Source organism: Typopeltis vanoorti, chromosome 1, assembly GCF_054136105.1.
Source record: "Typopeltis vanoorti isolate ZY-2024b chromosome 1, IOZ_Tvanoo_1.0, whole genome shotgun sequence".
Taxonomy (NCBI): domain Eukaryota; kingdom Metazoa; phylum Arthropoda; class Arachnida; order Uropygi; family Thelyphonidae; genus Typopeltis; species Typopeltis vanoorti.
In genome coordinates this window covers 186,097,774-186,122,055 of record NC_143549.1, presented here as the reverse complement: position 1 = coordinate 186,122,055, position 24,282 = coordinate 186,097,774, and the positions used below count along the sequence as shown (strand labels likewise).

General features: G+C 34.6%; 1 protein-coding gene across 1 annotated transcript in view; it reads right to left on the bottom strand.

Moving 5' to 3' along the window:
• The window catches only part of roq (RING finger and CCCH-type zinc finger domain-containing protein roquin), a 504,568-nt gene that overhangs the window by 71,322 nt on the left and 408,964 nt on the right, over positions 1-24,282 (bottom strand). Inside the window, exon 17 of the mRNA XM_090405434.1 lies at positions 1,531-1,662. Coding sequence (XP_090261560.1) covers positions 1,531-1,662 — 132 coding nt within the window. The remainder of the gene's footprint in view (positions 1-1,530; positions 1,663-24,282) is intronic.

Below are 24,282 nucleotides of genomic sequence, written 5' to 3'. Positions count from 1 at the left end.
ACGCACTTAGTCCACTTCAAATTATTTTCGGATATAAAAGTATCAAGGATCTCGAACAAGTCTTGAGTCTTAGCACCAGCAAAAGAGAAGGTCTTCTACAATGTTATTACCATCTATAAACCATACATAGCAAATCAAGTAAGCATCATTATTATTATCTGTGGCCTCATCCAGCTGCAACCCAAATTTCTTCCCTTTTATTTTTTCAATTAATTGATCATTGAGGTCCTCTGCTATGTGCCGTATTCTGCGACTGATGGTGTTATTGGACAAAGGGACTTTTGAAAGCAGCTCCCCAGCAGACTCACCGATCATAATGTTCAACATATCTACAGCAGCCGGTAGAATGAGTTCTCCTGCAATGGTATGAGGCTTCTTATATTTTGCGATTCTATGTGCCACCTTGTAAGATGCTAGCAAAGCATTGCTTAGTATTGACGCCTACTTATAAAAACTACCTTTTTTGTTGATTTAACTCTTTTAACTTTCTGTTAAAGTAGTCATGAGATGTACTAACCATGCTGGGATGATTGATTTCTAAATGGCGTTTCAACTTACTTGGTAGCATGTACTCTGATGCCAAAACTGTTATACACACTGCAGCCTCTCTTCACCATCGACTTCTATTGACGTAAAACCAAAGTCCAAATAACTGTCATCATATTTTCGATATTTATGCTTCTTCTCACTCTTGCCACTATTTGACGGTATGCCCTCTTTATTTTCTCTCTCACAACGCTTATTACTGTTTAGTAAAAACCAATCCATTTTTAAAAATACATACGAGAATACTTTAAAAACTTCACTTGACTAAATCACAACAATATTCAGTTGATACAATCTCTGAAAACTAATTCAACACTAAGACCGTGCAAAATCGACAGCTATTTATATATGAACACAAAGTACTGAGAAAGTTCGAGAAACTTAATTATTGTAGAGCGCCATCTAGTAACCATTTGTAGAGGCTTCTGCAAACAGTTATTACTAAGTGAGTTACTGGTTTGCACCAGGTCTGCTAGATGTCGCATCCTATCACATTGAATTGAAAATGGAAATAAAATTATCAAAATTTTGTAATCGTGGTGCCCTTGTGAGGAAGCCGCAGCTCCCCAGGGTGCCGCAGCGCACACTTTGGGAACCACTGCTCTAAAGCATTTCTCATTATCTAGCTCTCAGCTGGCACATGGAAATAACACTAGTATACTATAAATACATTTACAATATTTCCTTGGGGAAGGGGAGAATGATGCAAAAAAAAAAATAAATAAAAATAAATAAATAAAAAAGCACATAAACTAAAAATATATTCGGATTTATATGGTAAAATTATACTGAATCCATATAAGGAGTTCTGATTAATGCATTTTTTTCAGTGATGATGAAAGATAAACAAATTCAGATCATATGTTACCTCTGAGAAATATTCTTTGATCTGAAGCTTTCTAGTTGATCATACTAAAATTATTTGTATAATCATTTACTATAACAAAATAAAATACAAAAAAAGGGGATGAAAAGGAATTTTACCTCCATGTTCTTAAATGGTTTATTTTCCAGTGTTTGAGATGGCCAAGGTCCAATGGAAGTAGGGACAGTGCCACAACCCTTTAGCGAGTCCAAACGTAGCCTTTCAGGTCTATCTATATAGTGTATTCCATCCTAAACAATAAAATTTGCTAAATGTTATTATAATAGCTGAAATCTCAAACCAACTTATTTAACTAAGTTTAACGGTTGAATCACTAAAATAATTTGTCCATTAGTCACAAAAAAATCACATAACATGGAAGTCAAACCCTCAGCCTGTTGATTGGGGGAGTAGGACACATTAATGACTCAGCCAGGGTAGTTTCAAAAGTAGAAGGGAAGTGTGCAAATGCAATTCCCTTCTAACAAAAATTCTACACTTCACATATAAATCTTCGGGAATGTAGCAGAAATCAGCTGTCCCGAAGAATAATGAAATGCCCTCCTTCCAGGAAGCCTTCTTTTGTGATCGGTGAACTTCCCAAATCAGATAAGATTGTTACCTTCAAAACATACACTAACTTCCAGATTGCAAAGGAACAAACTCAACATGAAACTGATTCCTACTGTATATCCTTTACACTTAATCGAATTGCACAAAATAATTTACACTTAATGTATATCCTTTACACTTTAACTTAACCTTTACATTACACTTCTGCCAAAAATATATTGAAGGTGTAAATTAACGATGCCAAAAAATTATATTCTTGGTTTAATATCTATACAATTATTCTTTATCCAATTGTAAGCAAACAAAGTTTGTGCCTGAAGTAATTTCAGGACTGGGCAACACGTATACAGAAGCAAATGACTTTACATCACTTGCCTTAGTATATCCCATAATGCAAAGCACACATCCTTACAAACATGTATAATGCTATACATTATGGGAAGTCACTACCTAGACCGGGTTCGATCTTCATTGAGGTCTTATTAGTGGGAGCCAGACTCAGAAGTGATACCAAGGTTGAAGTAACACAGAAGTCATATTTCAAGTTGCCAAAAACTGTCACACCTTATTCTTAAAATACTCTGGATTAGAGATAGATCTTGGATGTTTTTCCAGTTGGTTATACTATAAATTAAAGATGACAAGAAATTATATTCTTGGTTTAATCCTTTATTGAAGTGTAAACAAACAAAGTTTGCACCTGAAATAATTCTAGGACTGGGCAACTCATATATAGAAGCTAATGACTTCATTGAGGCAACTGATATGAAGTCATTAACTTCTTTTCAAAGGGCTCAAAGGTGTATGTATTTCGAATGCACACCAGGGCTATTAACGCGAATGTGATGCATTTAGGCATCAAAAAAAAAGTGTCCTCTTTGTGAAGCATTAGTATACTGTGTTTACTTTTAGGAATCACAAGAGGCCTGGAAACAATTAGGGGAGTCTTTAATGGGAATAAATGCAAAAATATTGCCTCCGTAGCGCAATTGGAAGAACGACAGTACATTGTGCCCTTCGATTGGAATAGGCCTAAGTTCGATTCTCGTCGCGATAGGAGGAATCTTTATCTGGACGATTTCAATCGAAGGTGAGTAAGCCGATCTCATACGGAGGTAGCAGGGTTTTTTCTCCCGGAAACTCGGGTTTTTCATCCCGCATACAGATAAATTGGCCCTTCAGAACACAAGCAATTTACAGACAAAAAATACTAGTTGTGGTGGGCAGTAGATGAAGATGATTCGTAGTAGAGGTTCGGTGAAGTGGTTGAGACAGTTGTAGGTATCCTCCCGTGATGAGGTCTTCGGACTCCTTGGAGGTATCAGGAATAATAATAATAATAATAATAATATTGGCGATATTGTTATTCGGTGATTGAGCACCGCACATCTAGAATATTTACCCCCTGATACACATATATGCAAACAGATACAAATTCTTAGTACTTTCGGTAGTCTGCTGTTGCCCATTCAATTTAAATGTTCTATCCATTTTTGTTTATACTGTCTTATATAGTAATTAATTGGTTTTACACCCTGTCCAAAAAGAAACTGAACCGCCATCCAGAAACTAGTGGCGCCACCTGTTGCATCATTTTGTTGTCGAAAGCAGCAACCTTCATTAGTGTTGTGTCAACTGTTTATGACATTTGTTTCATTAGAAGCCGAGTTACAGTGCCAAGAGTGACAACTGTGAATGAAACTATGTTGTGTATTTTATTTTTTTTTTTCATTCACATTTAACATTGTTTATTATATATTAATCATGACTTGTATAAAAGTTATTTATTAATCCTTATTTAAGAATTATTATTTAAGTATTTATTGTATTTATTCTGAATTTAATCAACTATTAATTAATTAAACAATAATATGTGTATAATTTATTGTAACTTATATATATATATTGTAACATGAATATTATTGTAATTATCTGTATACGAAATGAAAGAGTTGATTAAGTAGCTCTAATATTCTATTTATTGTGTTTTTATTAACTCAATGTAGTGGTATAGCCTTATGTAACATTAACGAAAATGTTTACGTTTATTTGTTGTCATGGAAACGCATGAAGTAAATGAGCGCAAGTGGAACAGAGCGTGAGCTTCGAGAAGGAGAATAAAAAAATAAAAGGTAACAAGAGTCTGAACGAAAATTTTGAAGCGAGAGGAAGCAAGGGTATAAACTAGTGAGGTGGAAGTAAATGAAAGGTTCTCAAGGGCAGAAGTTAAAAGGGATAATATTTATAAGCGAGCAAGAACAAAGAGAATCTTATGGTTAGCTGAAGGTGAAGTCAGCAGTAATAATAACAAGAAATTAATGCCGTAATCGGATAATATAAAAAACTGGACGTTCAGTGAAGAATTCTGAATAAACCCAGTTACTCTAGAATTGCGACTTATTTCTAAATTGCCGTAAGGAGAACTGCACAGTGTTTAATTGGTTAATAATTGGTAACAAGGATAATTAAAGTACCCTACAGTTGATATCTAGAGTTGTGAAGCGTGATTAATAGTGTTTTAGTTATAACTGTGGAGAAGTCTTATAGATGTGTTCTTAAGAGTAATAAATATATTTTGAAAGTATACTCACAACGTGATTGATGTACTAGGAACTGTTTCTGGTAAGGACTGTCATATTGATTTATTTCAATGCATGAAGAATTGAGTGTTAGTTACGCTACGTTTAACCTAACTTTAACTGTGGCAATTCTTCGAGATTGAGAATTGAAAATAAAAATTGCTTGAGATATTTACAGCATTTAGTGCCTTGATGTTCTTTAAGTGTATGGCATAGCTGAGAATTGCGTGAAAACTGATTAGATAGGGAGTTCTATTATATTTAATTAAGTATAGGAACTTTGTGAGTCAGAAACTGAGAAAGTGTATGTGAAGGTTTGGAAGATTGAACTAATGTGATTGACTTGACCTAATGTTTAACTTGATTCTATTGTTTAAAATTTGAAGTAGAATTTATGTATGTGTTATGTAGCTTATATTAAATGTTTTATTTTGTTAATCTAATTATTGTGTTTGCCTGAATTCCTTTTTATTGCACCGTTCACAAAAATTCGAATCTTGCGGGGAATCCCAAGTGGAAAACAAATACTTCGGCCAGAATGAATGAGGGGACTGCTAACTAACTATGAATTGATCCTGCTATTTTATATAGACTAATCTAAGGATAGAGTGGTGCAGTATAATAGAAATTTCTCTACCCTTGGATTGGTGATCAATTTACAATTAGTTGTTTTTTTTTTATGAAAGTGACTTATAACAAGATGGCGAATTCGAACATGAAGAAAAGAACGTCACGACAGTAATTAATTGGTTTTACACCCTGTCCAAAAAGAAACTGAACGGCCATCCAGAAACTAGTGATGCCACCTGTTGCATCATTTTGTTGTCGAAAGCAGCAACCTTCATTAGTGTTGTGTCAACTGTTTATGACATTTGTTTCATTAGAAGCCGAGTTATAGTGCCAAGAGTGACAGTGTGTTTTGATGAAAGGTCAGAAAATGAGTTTCAAACAGAGAGCTACGATTGACTTTTGTGTTAAACTTGGTAAAAGTTTTACCAAAACATATCAAATGCTTCAAAAAGCATATGGTGATGAATACTTATCCCGTACTCAAGTTTACGAGTGGTTTAAGCGATTTCAAAGTGGTCGTGAGATGCCGAAAAGTCAGTGTTAGATCCCGAATGAAGGAATCTTGCAAAGAAATTCATTCAGAATCTAACATACTAAACTACACAGACAAAGACAAATACCTGCACACCAGCTGAAATTAAAGTGAAAGTTCTTCACATATGTATAAAATGGCATTAATTTTATGTACCATGTATTTTAATCTATTGTGATCATACCAAGATTGAGTTAGAGAATGACTTATTATTTATTATTTAAGCCTCACTTTAGCTGTATAGAATGATTGTGAGTCACCAGATAGATATTAAAGTAACAATTCTTAGAAAGTATGGCGTTCAGCGTAACGCCAGAGGCAGTAGCTTACGCGGAAAGTACGTCGATGCGAATTCCGTGAATACAAGAGCATAACAGCAAAGGGGAGAGCAAGGGATGAACCCAAGGGGAGAAAAGATATGTCGTGTGCAAAGGGGACTCCGAAAAAAGGGGTGCTCGAACGAAGAATATAAGGGGATGAGCACCGTATCGGCTTTCTCTTGCCTTATCGTTTTCCTGGTTCGTGGTTCGAGTAAGGGGGGGGGGGGGATGAAGCATCAGTGCTATGATGTCGGATGGTGAGTTTTCCAGCCCTAGCAGACTCTAGCCCTCGCAGAGAATTCCCATAGAAAGGAATAGAGATGTTTCCTGTAACACGAAAATTGAGTCCGTGATCGGCAGTAATCATGAAGATAGCACAGCCCCTACGCTGGCTAAGGACAGCCAATAAACAAGAGGTAACCAGACATACACGTGGTGCTGAAAGACGTCCGGAAAAAAAGTTCGGTAAAGTAGAATTACTCTATTTTATGTTTAGAATTCCTTAGAAGAGAGAAAATTATTTGTGAATGTAAATTATGAACATTATTCTAAAGAACTTTGTGGACAGACTCTAATTAGATAGTTAAAATCCCTTTTGGAATAAGAAGGATTGTTTGGAAGAAGTCTTTTGTATTGTATGTGATTGAATTAACATAATGAGATTAGGATTGTAGATTTATAGTAACGGAGTAACATTAGAATGTTTGTCATGGCATCTTATGAATAGCTTGAGAAGGGAATTTTAGCTTAACATACCAATTGCGATCTATCCCATTTTCCAGTTACTGTGTATTACATGTTTTATAACCTTTTAGTTTATAATTTAATTTTTAGTATGTTAATCTCTTAACACGAGCTTCCTTATTTAGCGTTGAAACAAAAATTGAATGTATGAATTTTTTTAGTGCATTTTGCTTTGATATTCCAATAAACATGTTTTATTTACCTAAACCTGAGTCATGCCTGACTACGATTCCGATTTACCACTTACAAAAATAGAACCTATTTTGGTGGGAAGGAATTAGAAAGTGTATAATTATAGATTTAGGTCACGACTGCAGTCTGAATCTATATGGCCATATTAAAATAAATCATTGAGTAAGAACGCCTCAGAATCTAGTATTGTCTTCCTGCACAAGGATCTTTTCTGCTATAGGATACTGGCTGACGTAGCATAATATAAATTTGCCAGTATCCAAAGAGGAAACAATCCTAGATGTAAGTATATTAGGCACGATATCTGAAGAAGTAAATTAGCGATTGAAAGATAGAATAGGAAGATATAAAACAGTAAAATATAGAGAAAGCAACGACATAACACCGGGCCATCCAAAAACTGAACTAAGTGAAGTTAACCTTCCTACCGGCTAGGACGTCTATAGACGTCCAACTAAATCTGGATAAGATTCAGCCCACCTGTTTAAAGAACCTGGATAAGAAGTGCAATTTGACTGTCATGTCCATTAGAAGGTGTGATAAACTCTCACGCTGAAGAGAAAGGTTAATCGGATTATCTCCCGTTCGTAGCTGCCTCTCAGTTGCCTATAACAAGAAACGGACTTTCTTGTTTCATGCTGGTGAACTGGATTTTAGTTATATATGATAGACTAAAAATAGAGAAATTATTTATATTTTTGTTTTCTCTTTTTATTGTACAATACAATTTTAATTTCTGGACAAAATAAAGGTCTTGCATAATTTCTTCACTTAACCAATTTAATTTTTTATTTTTTTGAGCTAATTTTTTTCTAATCGCTACTAGACAAAAGATTTTTCTTTGTTCTCGAAGAAATTAATTCACGATAATTATTTGGAATATTCTTTTAAAAAAAGAAAAGAAAACCGGCTGCCGACGTTCCAGGTTATATTAATTTTATTTTTGTACAAAACCATCGAAATCGAATAATACTTAACAGATTTCCTTTAATGACATGCTTGAGCAACTTTGCTTTATAGAGAATAACATGAAATTCTTTAATCATATTACTAAATTTTTTTCTTCATGTTGTATAGTAATCTGTACTTTCACTTTCTTGGTTTCCTTGTATAATTCGTCATTACAAAATGAAATTAACAGTTATGATTTAAATTTATATTTTCTGCATAATTCCGATATTTTATTCACCAATTTTTAAAGTAAGCGATACATTTGCTTATTTTTATCATTCAAAATATGTATATCAAATGTGAAATTTCATATCCATATTTTTACAATAGAATTGAACTTTATTTCGCCTCTGATAGTTTAACCCCCCCATTGCATTACTATCACACACCCGAAAACTGTTATGAAACATAGGTACAGTTTTTATTTAATTCGTTATTTTTCTCTAGTAATTGTTCCACATAACTTTAATTTTTCGATAATGAAACTATGTGGTGATTATTATAAATTAGCAAATTATAAATCAGACAATATACATATTTCCTGATTATTATAAATCAGGAAATTATGTGATATTCGGATACAGGTGAAATTAATATTTAAAATCACTGTCATCCTTCAAATGCAATATCAGAATAAAGAAAGTGAAAAACCCGAAGTTTCGAAATACATTTCGAAAGCCCGCTCTCGAAATGTATTGGTCTACAGACTGGATTCTGAACACGCCAATGTTTCGTGATATTATGACTGAAAAACAATTCAGTCTCATCATGAAGTATTTGCATTTTCAGAATAATGAAGAATACGATCAGGCAACACATCCTTGCCCAGTCCTCAACAAAATTTATGATTTTCTGATGAAAATCCGTCAAAAATGTAGATCACTCTACATTCCTGAGAGAGACTTGAGTATCGATGAAAGCCTTATGCCATTCAAAGGTGGACTGAAATGTAAGCAGTATATTCCCAAAAAGAAAGCGAAGTATGGAGTAAAATTTTTTATGCTTTGCGAATCGGAAAGTGGATATCTTTGGGATTTCAAACCTTATACGGGAAAGCAAACTGTAATCGAGCACGATAAATATTCGGATCTCCCCTTGTCGATGCGTGCAGTAATGCAGTTACTAGACCCTTTACTGGGGAAAGGTTACTGCATTATAATGGATAATTACTATATATGTGTCCTGAACTCGCTGATTTGCTTTTACAGCATCTTACAGATAGTTATGGTACTGTAAATGCAAAAAGGCAAGATATGCCTCCAGATCTGGCTTCAGGAAAGCTATCGAAGGGGGAAATCCGAACTTATCAGCGAGGGAAAGTCTTTGCACTACGTTGGAAAGACAAAAAAGATGTTTTTCTGCTATCTTCCCTGCACAATCCATCAGCGGAATCCGTGGAGAAGCAGGGTTTGAAGAAAGAAAAACCCATTGCTGTGTCTGCATACAATGACACTATGGGTTGAGTCGACAGGTGCGATCAGCAGCTATCATTCTACTCTGTAATGAGGAAACAGCATAAAAAATATTACAAAAAAGTGTTTGGACATGTTATTTGAATTTTGAAGTGTTTGGATTTTGTTATTTGGAACAGTTTCCTCCTGTACAAGAAAAAATGTTTGTCTACCATAACATATCTAGAATACAGAATAGAAATTGCGAAAGCATTGCTGCATGCACATGCACCTTCTTCAGCAAGCAGAAAAACAGGAAATCCTGTCAGACATCTGAGGTTGAACGCTGCTAACTCCAACCATTATCCCGAAAATCTACCATCAACGGCTAATAAAAAAAAAACCTCCACGCAAATATTATGTATGTAATAAAAAAAATATCAGAAAGGAAACAAAAATCTGGTGCCCTGAGTGTAAAACTGCTTTGTGTGTTTACCCTTGCTTCAAGGTGTTCCACGCTGTTCAAGAATTTTAAATTCTGAACAGTATGAAATAAAAAATGTTTGTTTTCAAGGCCATCAAAACAAATATTGATAGAGGGATACCCGAATGCACTGTTTCCTTTTCATCTTGAAGGCTAATATTTAAGTTCTTTTTATGACACAGAGAAACTGGAAAGAGTATTCCAGGTAAAGTATTTCATCAAAACAATAAAAAATAATGAAATAAAATCTACCCTATATATATATAAAATGATAAGCTTTTTTATGTCATGTTTATCGAAATGTTTTGAAACTCAGGGGCTACCCTGAGTGTCGAGTCTTCAAAATTCAGGGGCTGAACCCCCTTTCGAGTTATCACAATTGAAGGAGAACTGGTCTACCATACCGGAACACGGGGGGTTGGGCATAGCCCCCCTAGTTAATAAATGAAATATATAAATAATAACGGGAACATTTTCACCTTGCCAACACTCAACATTGATGTGATATGGGTTCCAAATTTCTTGTTTCGGAGATATATATATATATATATATATATATTACAAAGTTTTGTAATAAAAATTTCTGCTACAATGAAGTTTGGCAGAATCAACATTATTACCACCTTATTTCTGTTTCTCGTGTGGGAGAAAAACGGTAAAATGTCACTCTTATAATTATATGAGATGTTATAATGGCAAAAATAGTAAGAAAAAAGTCATTTGCAGTTTCTCTTCAAAACACAAAGAAAGAACATTGTAAATTCAGCCAGTGGAAAAGAAAATACTACATATTTTTCTCCTGTTATCTGATTTTTTTTCTTATAGTTCAAAGAAATCACTGCATATAACACGAAGTCTGCAGGAGGGAAAAAAATCTGGAAATTGGTTACATTATAACGAATAGAGAAATCATGTCAGAAAAATTATTCACGTATGATTCTAATCTCAGCAGACATAACATTTTCTTCTAGATTAGATATCTAAAGTAACTGAACCTTTGCTACTATTTTACACTAAAATGAATGGGTATGTTCCCCAAGTGATTTATGTTTGTAACAGCTGTCTTGCGAACGATTTATGAAATAAATTATCTGAAATATCCGCAGATTGCTTAGGTCTATATCCCCCCCCCCCAAAAAAGACGATTATGAAACGCATATGCACCTTTTCTTTGAAAATAATTCAAATCCTCTTTTTCAAGATAATTGTATGATTTAATTTCTAATTTTTGATAATAAAAGTGAAACTGATCATTATAAATTAAGCAATTATTTTGGCATAAATAATGTATAAGCATGTAAACGAAATATCAGTATTTCTGTTAGAATATAGGTAACCAACAATCGAAAAGGAAACAAGACATTCTTGACATATTCTGCACTACAGCCTGGGGCACTTTAGTGTTCTCCCCTTTCTTCTCAATAGCACTGAGAGTAATAAGCCTTCAACTTTTCCTCCAGCTAAGAGGATATTACCAAGTATTTAGAAGACGTAGATTATTTCAGAAATAGCTTCCAGCAGCAGAAGTAATATTTAGATTTTTTTAAAGAAAATCAAACAAAAATAATACTACTGAACTTTCTTTTGTGTGGTATGCATATAAACAATTTTGCATGGTAAAAATATAGCATATTATTTCTAAAATTTCACATAATTTCAGCGGGCAGTAGAACAGCTGGTTTTAGATTGCAAATAAATAGAACAGAATTAGAAGTTTCACAATACAATCTGATTGCCGTATATCTTTTGTCAAAATTGTAAAATGAAGTAACTGATTTTGAATGCTGTCTAGAAAAGCTTTCAAACTTGTGAGTTCTAGGAGAGGATAAGGAGGGGGAGGGGGAAAGCATTAGAAAATCTTCAAAATGAAAAAGAATTTTGAATCATTCCGTATATGATATTTTCCCCATTATATTTTCAACATATCTACGAGGATGTGCACTAGATATTATCGTAATATGCATAATACAAATAAATAAATAAATAAATGACGAAGGCGAAGAATCACTGCTAAAATATCATTGGATATAAATTTTTGATACCAAAAAGACACACAATCGGAAACCGAGTAATGCAATGTAGCATTTTAACATTTTTTTTATTTATTTTGTCTTTATGAATAACAAAAAATCGTTTCTAAAACTGAAATGTGATGATCCATATAATGCTATTTCGCTAGAAACGAAAGAAAAAGGACATATTTATTTCAATAAATATTGTTTAAAAATATAAATATTTGACATAATATTTTCAAAGCAAGCATTTGAAAATTCTGAAATTCGAAAAAAAAATATTCAATTATTATACGTAAAGTGAAAGATCAATCAGTGCAACTCTTCCGGTGCACTGATTTGTAGAATTACCAAGTATTTATAAGACGTAGATTATTTCAGAAATAGCTTCCAGCAACAGAAGAAGTAATATTTAGATTTTTTTAAAAGAAAAACAAACACAAATAATACTACTGAACTTTCTTTTGTGTGGTATGCATATAAACAATTTTGCATGGTGAAAATATAGCATATTATTTCTAAAATTTCACATAATTTCAGCTGGCAGTAGAACAGCTGGTTTTAGATTGCAAATAAATAGAACAGATTTAGAAGCTTCACGATACAATCTGATTGCCGTATATCTTTTGTCAAAATGGTAAAATTAAGTAATTGATTTTGAATGCTGTCTAGAAAAGCTTTCAAACCTGTATAGAAATTTAGAGTAGTTATGCAATTCAGTTCCAGGAGAGAATAAGGAGGGGGGGGGGGGGGGGGAAGCATTAGAAAATCTTCAAAATGAGCAAAAATGTTGAATCATTCCGTATATGATATTTTTCACATTATATTTTCAACATATCTACGAGGTTATGCACTAGATATTATTGTAATATGCATAATACAAATAAATAAATAAATGACGAAGGGGAAGAATCACTGCTAAAATATCATTGGATATAAATTTTTGATACCAAAAAGACACAATCAGAAACCGAGTAAGGCAATTTAGCATTTTAACATTTTTTTTTATTTTGTCTTTATGAATAACAAAAAATCGTTTCTAAATCTGAAATGTGATGATCCATATAATGCTATTTCGCTAGAAACGAAAGAAAAAGGACATATTTATTTCAATAAATATTATTTAAAAATATAAATATTTGACATAATATTTTCAAAGCACACATTTGAAAATTTGAAAATTCGAAAAAAAATTATTCAATTATTATACGTAAAGTGAAAGAACAATCAGTGCATCTCTTCCGGTGCACTGATTTGTAGAATAAAATACACCAAATTCACTATCATTAAATAGATTCATTGCAAAAGCTGATCAGTGGGCATTTCAGGATTGATTTTTTTTTCGCATATGTGAAATTGGTTTCAATTTTTGGGAAGAGACACAATAAATCATTTTAGAGGCAAGAAAGGTCAAATAACTTAGGACAGTAAATGAAATTCTAAGCAACACAATAGACGTAAAGACAGGGGGAGGGGACACAAAGGTCACTCAGCAACAGTTAATCCACTAATGCTATAGAATAGCCGTAACGAGATTAACGGCGGAAGAAGGTAATGGCATGATAAAAGGTAGAATGCCGACGAAGTTTTGATCCATGAAAAAAGCTAGGGAGTGTTGAATATTTCATCCGCACCGGCCGGTTGGGAGGTTAACATCCAAAAAGTGTGCGATTTCATTAAAGAAAATAAGAAATCGTAAGTAAGATTGATTGAAGATGAATTGGGAATTCCAAAATCAACTGTGCACAACATTTTGACAGAGAGTTTGGGCCTTCATAAATTGAATTCGCGATTTGTTCCCCACAAGTTGAATGACGACCAAAAATTGTATCGAATTGAACAGTGCAAGGATCTCATTAAAACCACTCGTAATGGCTCAAACTTCCTTGAAATGATCGTTACTGGTGACAAAACATGGTGTTTTGAGTATGAACCCAAAACAAAGTGTCAGAGTGCTGAGTGGAGACCACCAGAAGAGGGGCATTCCGAAAAAAAAAAAAAAAGAAAAAAAGTCGCTTGGAGAATTCAAAAGTAAAGACAATGCTGATATGTTTCCGATTCCAAGGGCATTATCCACAAAGAATTCATTCCTCCTGGCCAAATGGTCAATGGTGAGTTTTATCTCGAAGTTTTGAAGTGATTGATAGCAAGAATTCGTCGCGTACAGCAAGAATATCGCGATGCAGGCAGCTGGTCACTTTTGCACGATAATGCACCATCTCATCGTTCAAACATCGTGAGACAGTTTTTCAGCAAAAACCAAGTTTGTGTGTTGGATCACTCACCATATATACCTGATTTAGCACCCTCTGACTTCTTTCTTGTCCGCCGACTTTATTTTTCGATGAAATGAAAGCAATACGACACTACTGAAAACGTTCAAGCAGCAGTAACCACGACCCTCAACAGTATCCCAAAATCTGATATAAAAAACTCATTTAACGAACTAATTGACCATGCCAAACGCTGTATCGAAGCTAAGGGAGAGTATATTGATTGAAATAAATGATTTGAATAATTATACTTGGCCTCTGTTTTATTTTCTGTCAAAAGTTCGGTTTCTTTTTGGACAGAGGGTTTGTAAAATTAAGGGATTGTAAAATTTCTTCATTTGTTTTATGGTCCCACTTGGTATATTCTTCTTTTTCCACTTATTTTATATTTGTATAATATTTTCGGTAGTCTGCTGTTGTCCATTCGATTTAAATGTTCTATCCGTTTTTGTTTATACTGTCTTATATAGACTGATTCTAGTGCATTTTTGTACTAGGGATGGCTTAAATATGTTATTTATTACGCCATTTACTTTGACAAAGTTTGATATTTTAGTGTCTAAGTCTTTTTCTTCTTCATATGATAAATCACATCCCAAGTCTTTGAAAGTATTTAGTTGTTCTAATATTTTATTATCTATCAATATTTTACTTCTCCTTATTTAAAGTACTAAATTAAGTTCTAACTTCTTAGGACATACAAATAATTACATGGCCATTCTAAAAATTACTCAATATGAACTCAACAATAATTTCTCATACTCTCAACAGTTAAATTTAATACGGACTTAAATTCAATAAAAATTCAAAAAAAAAGTAAAATTCAATATATTCAATAACATTTAACACATTACAAAACAAACTGCATTCAGCTGAAAGTTCTGTAGTTTCACTTGGCCATATGGAAATTTACTTTGCAGCATCTATTTTATCACTGTTTTATATATCTTCCCTTATTTATTTTTTACTCATTCATCATTCAGTCAATCTTATCTCTTGAATTCTTTAAATATAAATGAATTATTTAACATCTTAAAAACTGGAAGCTCTCCAGAAACCAGGATCAAGAGTACAACAAGATAAATGCTGAAATTAAACAAAAATATAATATATTACAAAGAACTAGGTGGCAAGAATTTTGCCACAACGCTAAAAGATCCAGGTGGAAATATCAAAATTAGCAACAGGGAGATTGCAAATACCTTGGCCTTTCATTTTCAAAATATAAGCAAACTAGAGATGAATACTAGGAATGACCATCAAATATCAAAACAGGCTCGACAGCAGAAAAACACTGCAAATTCTCCAAAATATAAAAACAAATTATTCTAGGTTCTATTTACAATCTCTGAATTGAGAGATTGCCTTGGAGAGACTAGATATAAATGAATCGTGTGGACCAGATAACATAAAAAGAATTATGATTAAACATCTTCCTTCCCTAGCTCTAGATTGGCTACTTTGCCTATACAACAATAGCCTAAAACAAGGAAAAGCTCCAAAAGACTGGAAGACAGCCACAATCATACCAATCTTAAAGCCTAACAAATCTCAAGACCAACCAGGAAGTTATGGACCAAATTCATTGACTTCAATTCCACTCAAATTGATGGAAAAAATGATACTCCAATGTTTGAATTACTATCTAAAGAAAAATAGTACACTACCACATTTTCAGGCTGCCTGTAGAAGAAATCACTTAACAACTGATCAACTTTTTTACTTAATCCAGACAATTCAAGATAATTTCCAGACCAAACCTACCATTATATAGATAACATACATTCTCCACACCACTCAGAACTGCTGTAACAGAACTGCTGTCATCTGCAACACAGTGTTGCAGATGACAGCACATTGCACTCCTCCCTTTCATTTCAAAAACCTTACCCTACATAACTCACTTCAACCCACAGAACATCAACCACAACTTCCCTTAACGTAGACCTCCAAAACATCCTCCGATGGGACTCAGATAACCTTGTCAACTTCAATGCTAGTAAAACCCAGTTCTGTCTTATCTCCCACAAAAAAGAACCATTTCCCCCCAGTATTATTTTTGATAACACTCAAATTTCCAGACAAGATGAAATTTCTCTTCTCGGAATTACAATGACATTAGGCCTGTCGTGGCATAAACACATCACAACCATTGCATCCTCAGCTTCCAAAAAACTAGGCTTTCTCTTTCGCTCAAGACATTACTTCACTTCAAAACAGCTGTTAACCTTACGCAAATAGCAAATCCACCCAACTATCGAATACTGTTCTCACATTTGGAATGGGGCTCCTAAAAGCTCCCTCAAAAATGCTTGACTCAATACACAGGAGAGCAATTGGACTGATAAATGATCCATCTCTTATCGACTCACCCCCCCCCCCACTTTCACATAGACGTTTAGTCTCTGCAATTTGTATATTCTACAAATATTTTCATGGAAAATGCTCATCTGAAACAACATCAATAATTCCCCAACTCTCTACTAAACCCATTGGAACATGTACAGCCACCTCCCAACATCCCTTCACAGTACACCTTGAAACTCACAGAACAAGTTTCTTTTCCTCCTCCTTCATCCCTGCTACTGCTGTACTGTGGAACAGTCTTCCCCACCCCCTGAGGTATTTCCCAAGGAATACAATATACAGGCTTTCAAATCGAATGTTAACAAGTACCTCCTTTCCCAACCCATTACCCATATACAGTACTAAAGTACTATAGGTTGACCAGCCAACCTCTTGTATATGGGCCCAACATAAAAAAAAAAAAAACCAAATCCACCATTGCAGCTTTTATAGATTTTAGCAACGCCTTTGATAAGGTGTGGATGTAGAAACTCTTTTCCAAACTTTGTCATATTGGAATAGAAGGGAAAGTTCTAAACTGGATTTATGACTTTCCAAGAAATAGAACAATTAGAGGTAGAATAAATACCTTTTTCAAGAAAGTGAAAATAAGACAGGGGCTCCCTCAAGGCAGCATTTGAGCCCACTCCTTTTTTCCATCTACTTAAACGACTTAGATAAAAATATAAAGAAACAAAGATGTTTGCTGATGATTAGGTTCTATTCTCAGCTCACAACAACCTAGAAACAGCATTAGGCCACATAAACAAAGAAAGTGAAAGTTTATCTACATACTGTGAAAACCAAAAAATCAAAATTAACCCTACTAAATCAGAAATTTGTGTATTTACCATTAATAACCATCTCAGAAAGTGGAGACCAAAGATTAAGCTAAACAGTCAACTAATTACATTTAATGAAAACCCCAAATACCTTGGAGTTACTCTGGATCCATCACTAAGCTTCAATAAACATATCAACAATGTTGCAGTCAGAGCAAAAAGAAGACTAAATATCATGAAAAGTATCTCAGGTAAAGAGTGGTGTGCCGATGCTAAAACCTTAAAAGTCACATACACCTCTATTATCCAACCCATAATGGAATATGCTTCGCCTATCTAGATGCAAACATCACAAACCAGTTTAGACAAGCTTATAAAAATTCAGAAAAATGCAGCTAGAATCATGTGGACTAAGGAATACAACTCCTGGAAAAATAGCAGAATTCGAATCCAACCTTGTTCCTTTAAAAATTAGGTAGCAAGAAAATCTTACTAAATTTGTAGAAAAAAGAGCCAACCATGCACATCATAGAGTAAGTGAACTTTTAAAAAATTGGCAACCAACAAACAGAATATAAAAAAAATTAACAATGCATGAAATCATGGAAAATAAAATTGCCTTGGATTGTCAAAATAAAATAGCCAACTACCCAGCATTTTCTCCAAATCAAGACAGGAAAAATATAGTTATTAATTTTGAAATTGGGAAACGCAAGGAAAAAAAGCCTAGAAAACCATGAAATCTTGAGATCATTAGCTCTTTCAAAAATAATGGAATATGGACCTGACTCAATAAAGATCTACACAGATGGCTCCAAAAATACAAATGGAAATTCTGGGAGTGGAGTACTCATCTATGGCTCTCAAAATATAGAACTAAAAACAACTAAGAGTATTGGATGCAACTCATACCATGCAGAATTAATAGCCATTAACACAGCACTGCAACATTTGGATAAACAAAACCCAAAAGAATTTATATTTTTCATGGATTCCTTAGCCTTCAAGCTATGAAGAACTGCTACACCAGCCATCAAGTAAAACTTAGAGACATAGCAAAAAACAAACAAACTACATAAGGATTCCGAAATAATTTTCCAATGGATTCCATCCCATGTGGGATTAAAGAGAAATGAAACTGCAGATGAAGTAGCAAATATGGCTGCGACATTAAGTGATACTGCAGATTTTGATCTTTTTAAAACCACTCAAAAAGAAAACATAAAAAGAACGATTCTCCAGGACATCACTCACCACTGGTATTCAGCAGAAAAACCAGGAGCTACCATCAACTCCAAGTTTAATCGCTGTGCCACTACCATGATCTCTTGTCTCAAGACCGGCCACACAAGACCAATCAAGTTTAGCAATGGCATAAAAGTCTGCAAAATCTGTACATCGAGCAAGCTTCGCCAATGCATTTACTAAATTGTATGAATATTTCCAAATGTGAACTTTATAATAACCCAGAAAAGGTGCTGTATAAAATACATGGATTTGATGTCTATGATCTGGTGTAATAAAACCATGGGATAATAATAAGAAATCTTTAAATACAATAGCTCAAGATCTCACTTATATACTTGATATTGTCTTCTAGTTTCTTTAATGCATCTGTCTTTCATTTTCTGAAGTAGGAATGAAGAATAATCACTCAGACAAAAGGAATACATTTAATTAGGCATTTCAAATTGCATTTCCAGCTTCACTGCAGATTCTATCTTGCTCCTTGGAACATATCACTTGCTTCTCATATACGAAGGCTTGATACATTATACTGTCCTTCAATTATTAACTTTAGAGTTTTGTATCCTTGGAGAGTAATTAAATATGTATATAAAAACTTTCCTGAGATTAGAGAACTTAACTCAGTAGTTTATTATACTTTTCCAGCTCTCTGTCCTTGCTTGCCTACTTTTGCTGGCTAGTGTTTCTGTTACCCAGTGACAGCTGTTCTCAAAACAACAACTAACGTGCATGTCCATTACCGAGATTTAAAGCGAAACTTTGAATGGCATGAAAATCAGCGATAAAAATGAAATAAAAAAAAAATCAGAAACCAAAACATCCAATGCATTCTCAAAATAGGATAGGTTACACATTTCAGTTATGAGGCCCAATTTTTAATGGAGAAGGCAAATGAAATAGAGAAACAGATGACATAAGAGAAACTGGGATGGCAGGATATCAGTAGCTAAATTAAATAATGGAATTAGCCAATCAGCCCAAAAGTCTAAGTTAGCATACAAGGAGTTGTAGGAAGTTTTTTCACTTGATTATAAAAGTATATTTGACAAGAAATATACTTTATAAATTTGCTTACACTTGTGTAATCCTTACACAAGTGTAAGCAAATAAAGTTTGCACATAAAGCATCTTCATGACTAAACTACTTCTAAATATAAGCTGCTGACTTCACATCAGTATCATTAGTATTCTATTAATGCCAACACACTTCCTTTTAGACATGTAGAGTAGACTAGTTATGAAGATACTACATGCAAACTGCATGCCCTGGTAAGAATTAAAACAAGAATTTATCTTGAATTTTCCTCTCTATTACTGAGTGTATTATAACAGAGTGGAAAAACTTTCTACAACTTTCTCTGATTTAGTGTATTTCAATAATATGTTGATACACCATTTTAATACTTGTATATGAAAAATATAGGATTGCTCTATTCATACAACCTTAGCAGTGTTCTGGGTCTGGCTATTAATGATAAGGCACAGTCAGGGCCGGCTCTACTGATGGTGCAGGACGTGCATTTGCACGGGGCAGCAAGTTTTTTTGGGACAGCAAAGTTGGCATAAACTATACGAAAAATAAGGGAGAAGGGGTGGCCCTGGGCACAGTACTCTTGATTGATTGATCTTGCTCAAGCATTTCATAACGTCTGGCATCCCTTTCTGCTCTACTTTCTCCAGTAAACTAGGGTGGTCAAAAGGCTGTCCATCACCAAAGGAAGAACCTATACTTTTTGAACCTTTCATGCAGTAAGCTGACAATTCATATGCTGTGTAAGGGATAACAGTCCCTTTAACTATGAAGGAAAATAAAGTATTAGCATATGTAAAAGATGTCGTACACATTTTGAGGGATAATTATTATTCTCCCTCAAAGTATTATGATTCAGGCCTCCATGGAGCGAAAAGACTCAACCACCCCCCACTCCTTGACCGTTCATGCTCTCACCAATCTATCAGGCAATGCATTACATGCTTCAACCACCCTCCATGCAAAGAAACCACTCCTCACCCTCTTGATCACAAATTCCTTTCGTAACTTCCAGGGATGGCTCCTCATCCTTGCTCCTTTCCTCTGAACTCCTTAGTGTCAACCCGGTAACCACCTCTCAACAGTTTAAAAGTCGCAATCATATCAACTCTCTTCCTTCTATCCACCAAATTCTGTAGTCCACTCCCTCAGCCTGTCTTCATAACTAACATCGTACAGTCCTGATAATATCTTAGTTATCTGCCTTTGCACCTTTTCCACATTAATTTATCCTCTTCAAATCCTGGGGAGCATATTTGAGAACAATAGTCCAAATGTGGTCTGATAGGGCTTTATACAATTGAATGACAACTCTTTTATCTCTGCAGGTCAGCATCCTTCTCAGTACTGCAGCAATCCTCTGGGTTACCTTCGCCACCTTTGCAATCTGTTCCCTGAATTTCAGGTTTGTATAAATCATTACCCCCAGAAGGTAATGGATATGTGTATGAAACCAAGGAGGCATGGTAGAACTTGTTTAACATGGATATCTCTTATACAAAAAAAGGCCACCAAACTCCTTGGTCATCAATGTCTCCAACGCAGCTGGAGACCAGAAACTGATAACCCAGAACAGAATGTCCTGGTGATTACGGGCTAGAAGAGTCTCTCTCCCCCCCCAAGTGAAATGGGATAATGATGAGGACGAAGAAGGTTTTTCACTGTTCCATTCTCTTAGGATGGAACAGTGTCAATTGCAGGGATGATTGCAGAGCAATCCAGAAGAGAACTGAAGGCATTTAATTTAGATAAGGCTAACCACCTGGGAACCAGTCATCTCTAGATTCTAGTTTCAGTTGGTCTTCTGGTTGTTCAGCTGAATGAAATTGATGAAAAAGGAAAGCCTTTGCCAACATGATGATATAAAAAAGCTGCTAAGCTTTTTTTTTCCCTTCTCTCTCTCTCCTACTATACATCTGTCTTTTCTTTCTCCTAATGCTGTCAGGATCTCTTGCAATCCATACTATTCTAGGCATACAATGAATACCTGTTTACTTTTTCAATTCAATAAAGGTCAAAACAACAAGTCTGGGTAGCGATCAATCATTCCCACAATATACAGCAATATACATGTCCAAAAAAAAAAAAAATGTGTTTTACGTTATAGGATCCTTCCTTCCTTCCTTCCTAATTTACTTATATGTAGACCCACACTTCACTGTGCAGGTATTCAAAACTAAATCTGACAGAATAGGTTGGTTACTCCTTATTGCCAAAGTGTACTATGCATATTGCCTGTTTTGAGAGGTGAAAAATCAGTTTCTGGGAGAAAAAACACTCCAAATCTGTATGAGAATGCCTAACTCACTATGATTGAAAACTTGATAAAGGTTCACCACATTATAGACAGGATTTGAATCCAAGTCTTTCCAATCAAAGGGCTCGTCTATACCAAATGAGCTACAGAGGTTCAGTGGAATATACGATATTTAAGGCAATTGATGTGAAGTCAACGCATCTATATACAAGTAGATTAGTTGTGAAGATACTTAATATGCAAACTTTGTTTGCTTCACTTGGGTAAGGAATAAGAATATAATTTCTTGACAAGTATAATATAAAAGTGCAAAAAATTGAAACAAATTTAAACACATGGAAAATTAGAGGGCAAACAAATAGCATGATTTGGTATTGGTTGTTTTGGAACTATGGCTGGCTAATGCTGGCCTGGTTGGCCAAGTGACTAACATATCTGCTTTCATCCAAAAGGCTGCAGGTTTGATTCCCACTATGGTATGCCAGCTTGCAATTGCCTTTAGGTGAGAGACGAATTTCATTGTGTGGTGTGAGACCATTGTGCCACTTAATGTAGGCATGAAGTCGCTTGAAAAAGTTCCATGTCTGGTTTATATAGCAGGTTTCTGGGCTATGGAAAAAAAAAAAAAGAATACAAAAAATATATAAAGTTAATAAAAATGAGAGAAAAACACACACACACACACACACACACACACACACACACACACACACACACACACACACACACACACACACACACACACACACACACACTTAGTATGAATGTTGGAATCACTCAACTTCTCAGAATGAGAAGTTGAGTGATTTCGACTTGCTAAAGTTAAATGCACAGCAGGAAGATCCTGAAGAATATGAAGAAAATTTAATGACAAGCCCAAAGAGGTTTCATAGAAACAATTTGAAAATAGTTTTCGTACAATCGAAGTTTTTAAGCAGCAATGCTTAGAGACAGACCCTGGTGAAGAGAAAACCAGTAAAATTTGCAGAAGAGGCAATAGGGCCATACCGTCAGTTATATGAAAAAAAGAAACAGAATGCCCACCAAACTACATTAGCTCAATTCTTTGTTAAGAAGCAGAATAATAAATTTATATTCTGAATATATTTTATTGTCTTTCATCTTCATGGTTTTCCTTTAACTAGACCCTGAAACATATCCTAATTCTTTTTTTTATAAATAAAAAAAATTAAGGATCAAAAAAGAAATCTGAGCAACGAATTATACATTTTCCCATAGGTTATTATATTCGATTAGTGCATTTTTGATTAATGCACCTGATTTAAAGAACGCATTAGGCACATTAATCGAGGGATTGCTGTACCAAGTTCAGTGGGATGGGATCAGTTGATGGATGGGAAGAATAATGACAGTGCATGGGAAGCATTTAAACAATACTTAAACAATACTTAAATCAGGCGATCAGAGTGTTTTCTGAGAGTTTGAAGAATAAATAGGGTAGGATTCAAATGAACGTGTAATATTATTAAGCAAGAGATTCTAAGAAAAGGATGATGTGGAAAGAATACTGTGTGCATAAGGATGATGTGCATTATGAAAATTATAAGCAGCAGGCTAGAATAGTTGCAACTGTTTTACAGAAAGGAAAGTCCGAGTATGAAAAGAAACTGGTTCTGCATGCTAAAAATGCAGAACCAGTTCTGATCCACAAGAATTCTATCAATATGCTATAGGTAAAATAAGGAATGAAAGAATAACTCTTCTAAATGCAGATGGCATGAGGGTTACAGATGCAGAAGAGGTTGTTCAACTAATGAGTGCCCATTTTGTTAAAAGCTATCAACCTAGTGTATGTGACATTGAGCTCACGGCTACCTCATCAAATGAATGAAGAAACTCAAGTGTATGAGGTATTAGAGCTGTTGCACAATTGTTGCCGTCAGTTCTTATTGCTGAATTCTTATTCAGCAATAAGAACTGACGGCATATCAGCATGTGTGCTAAAAGAGTGTTCAGCTGAAATGGCTATTCCTTTGATCAGGCTGTTTAATATGAGTCTCAGAAAAGGGAAGATTCTGCAGAATGGAAAGAATGTATGGTAATTCCATTGCACAAGGGTGGTGCAAAAACCGATGTATCCAACTATTGACCAATTAGTATCTCAGGAGTGGTGAAAGATTTCGGAAAAACTGGTTTGAGCTAGCATTCAGAAATGAGTTGACAGTGAATCGCCACTTTGCAGTGAGCAACGTGGGTTTACTAAGGGAAGGTCATGTTTTAGCAACTTGCTCACATTCTATAACAATGTTACCACTGAGCTAGATAAGGGGAATAAATACACCATGATACTTTTGGATTTTGCTAAGGCTTTTGACAGAATACAGCATGGTACTGTTGCATAAATTGAAGAATGTAGGTTTGGATTATAGAATATTAGCATGGATAAGAGGATGGCTGACTGACAGATATCAAAAAGTGGCATATGGCAGATGTGAGTCTACAAGATTTAAGGTAACCAGTGGTGTACCACATGGATCAGTGCTTGGTCTACTGTTATTCAATCTATACATTAATGATATTGGGAAGGATTTGACAAGCACCATACAGCTGTTTGCTGATGATGCAA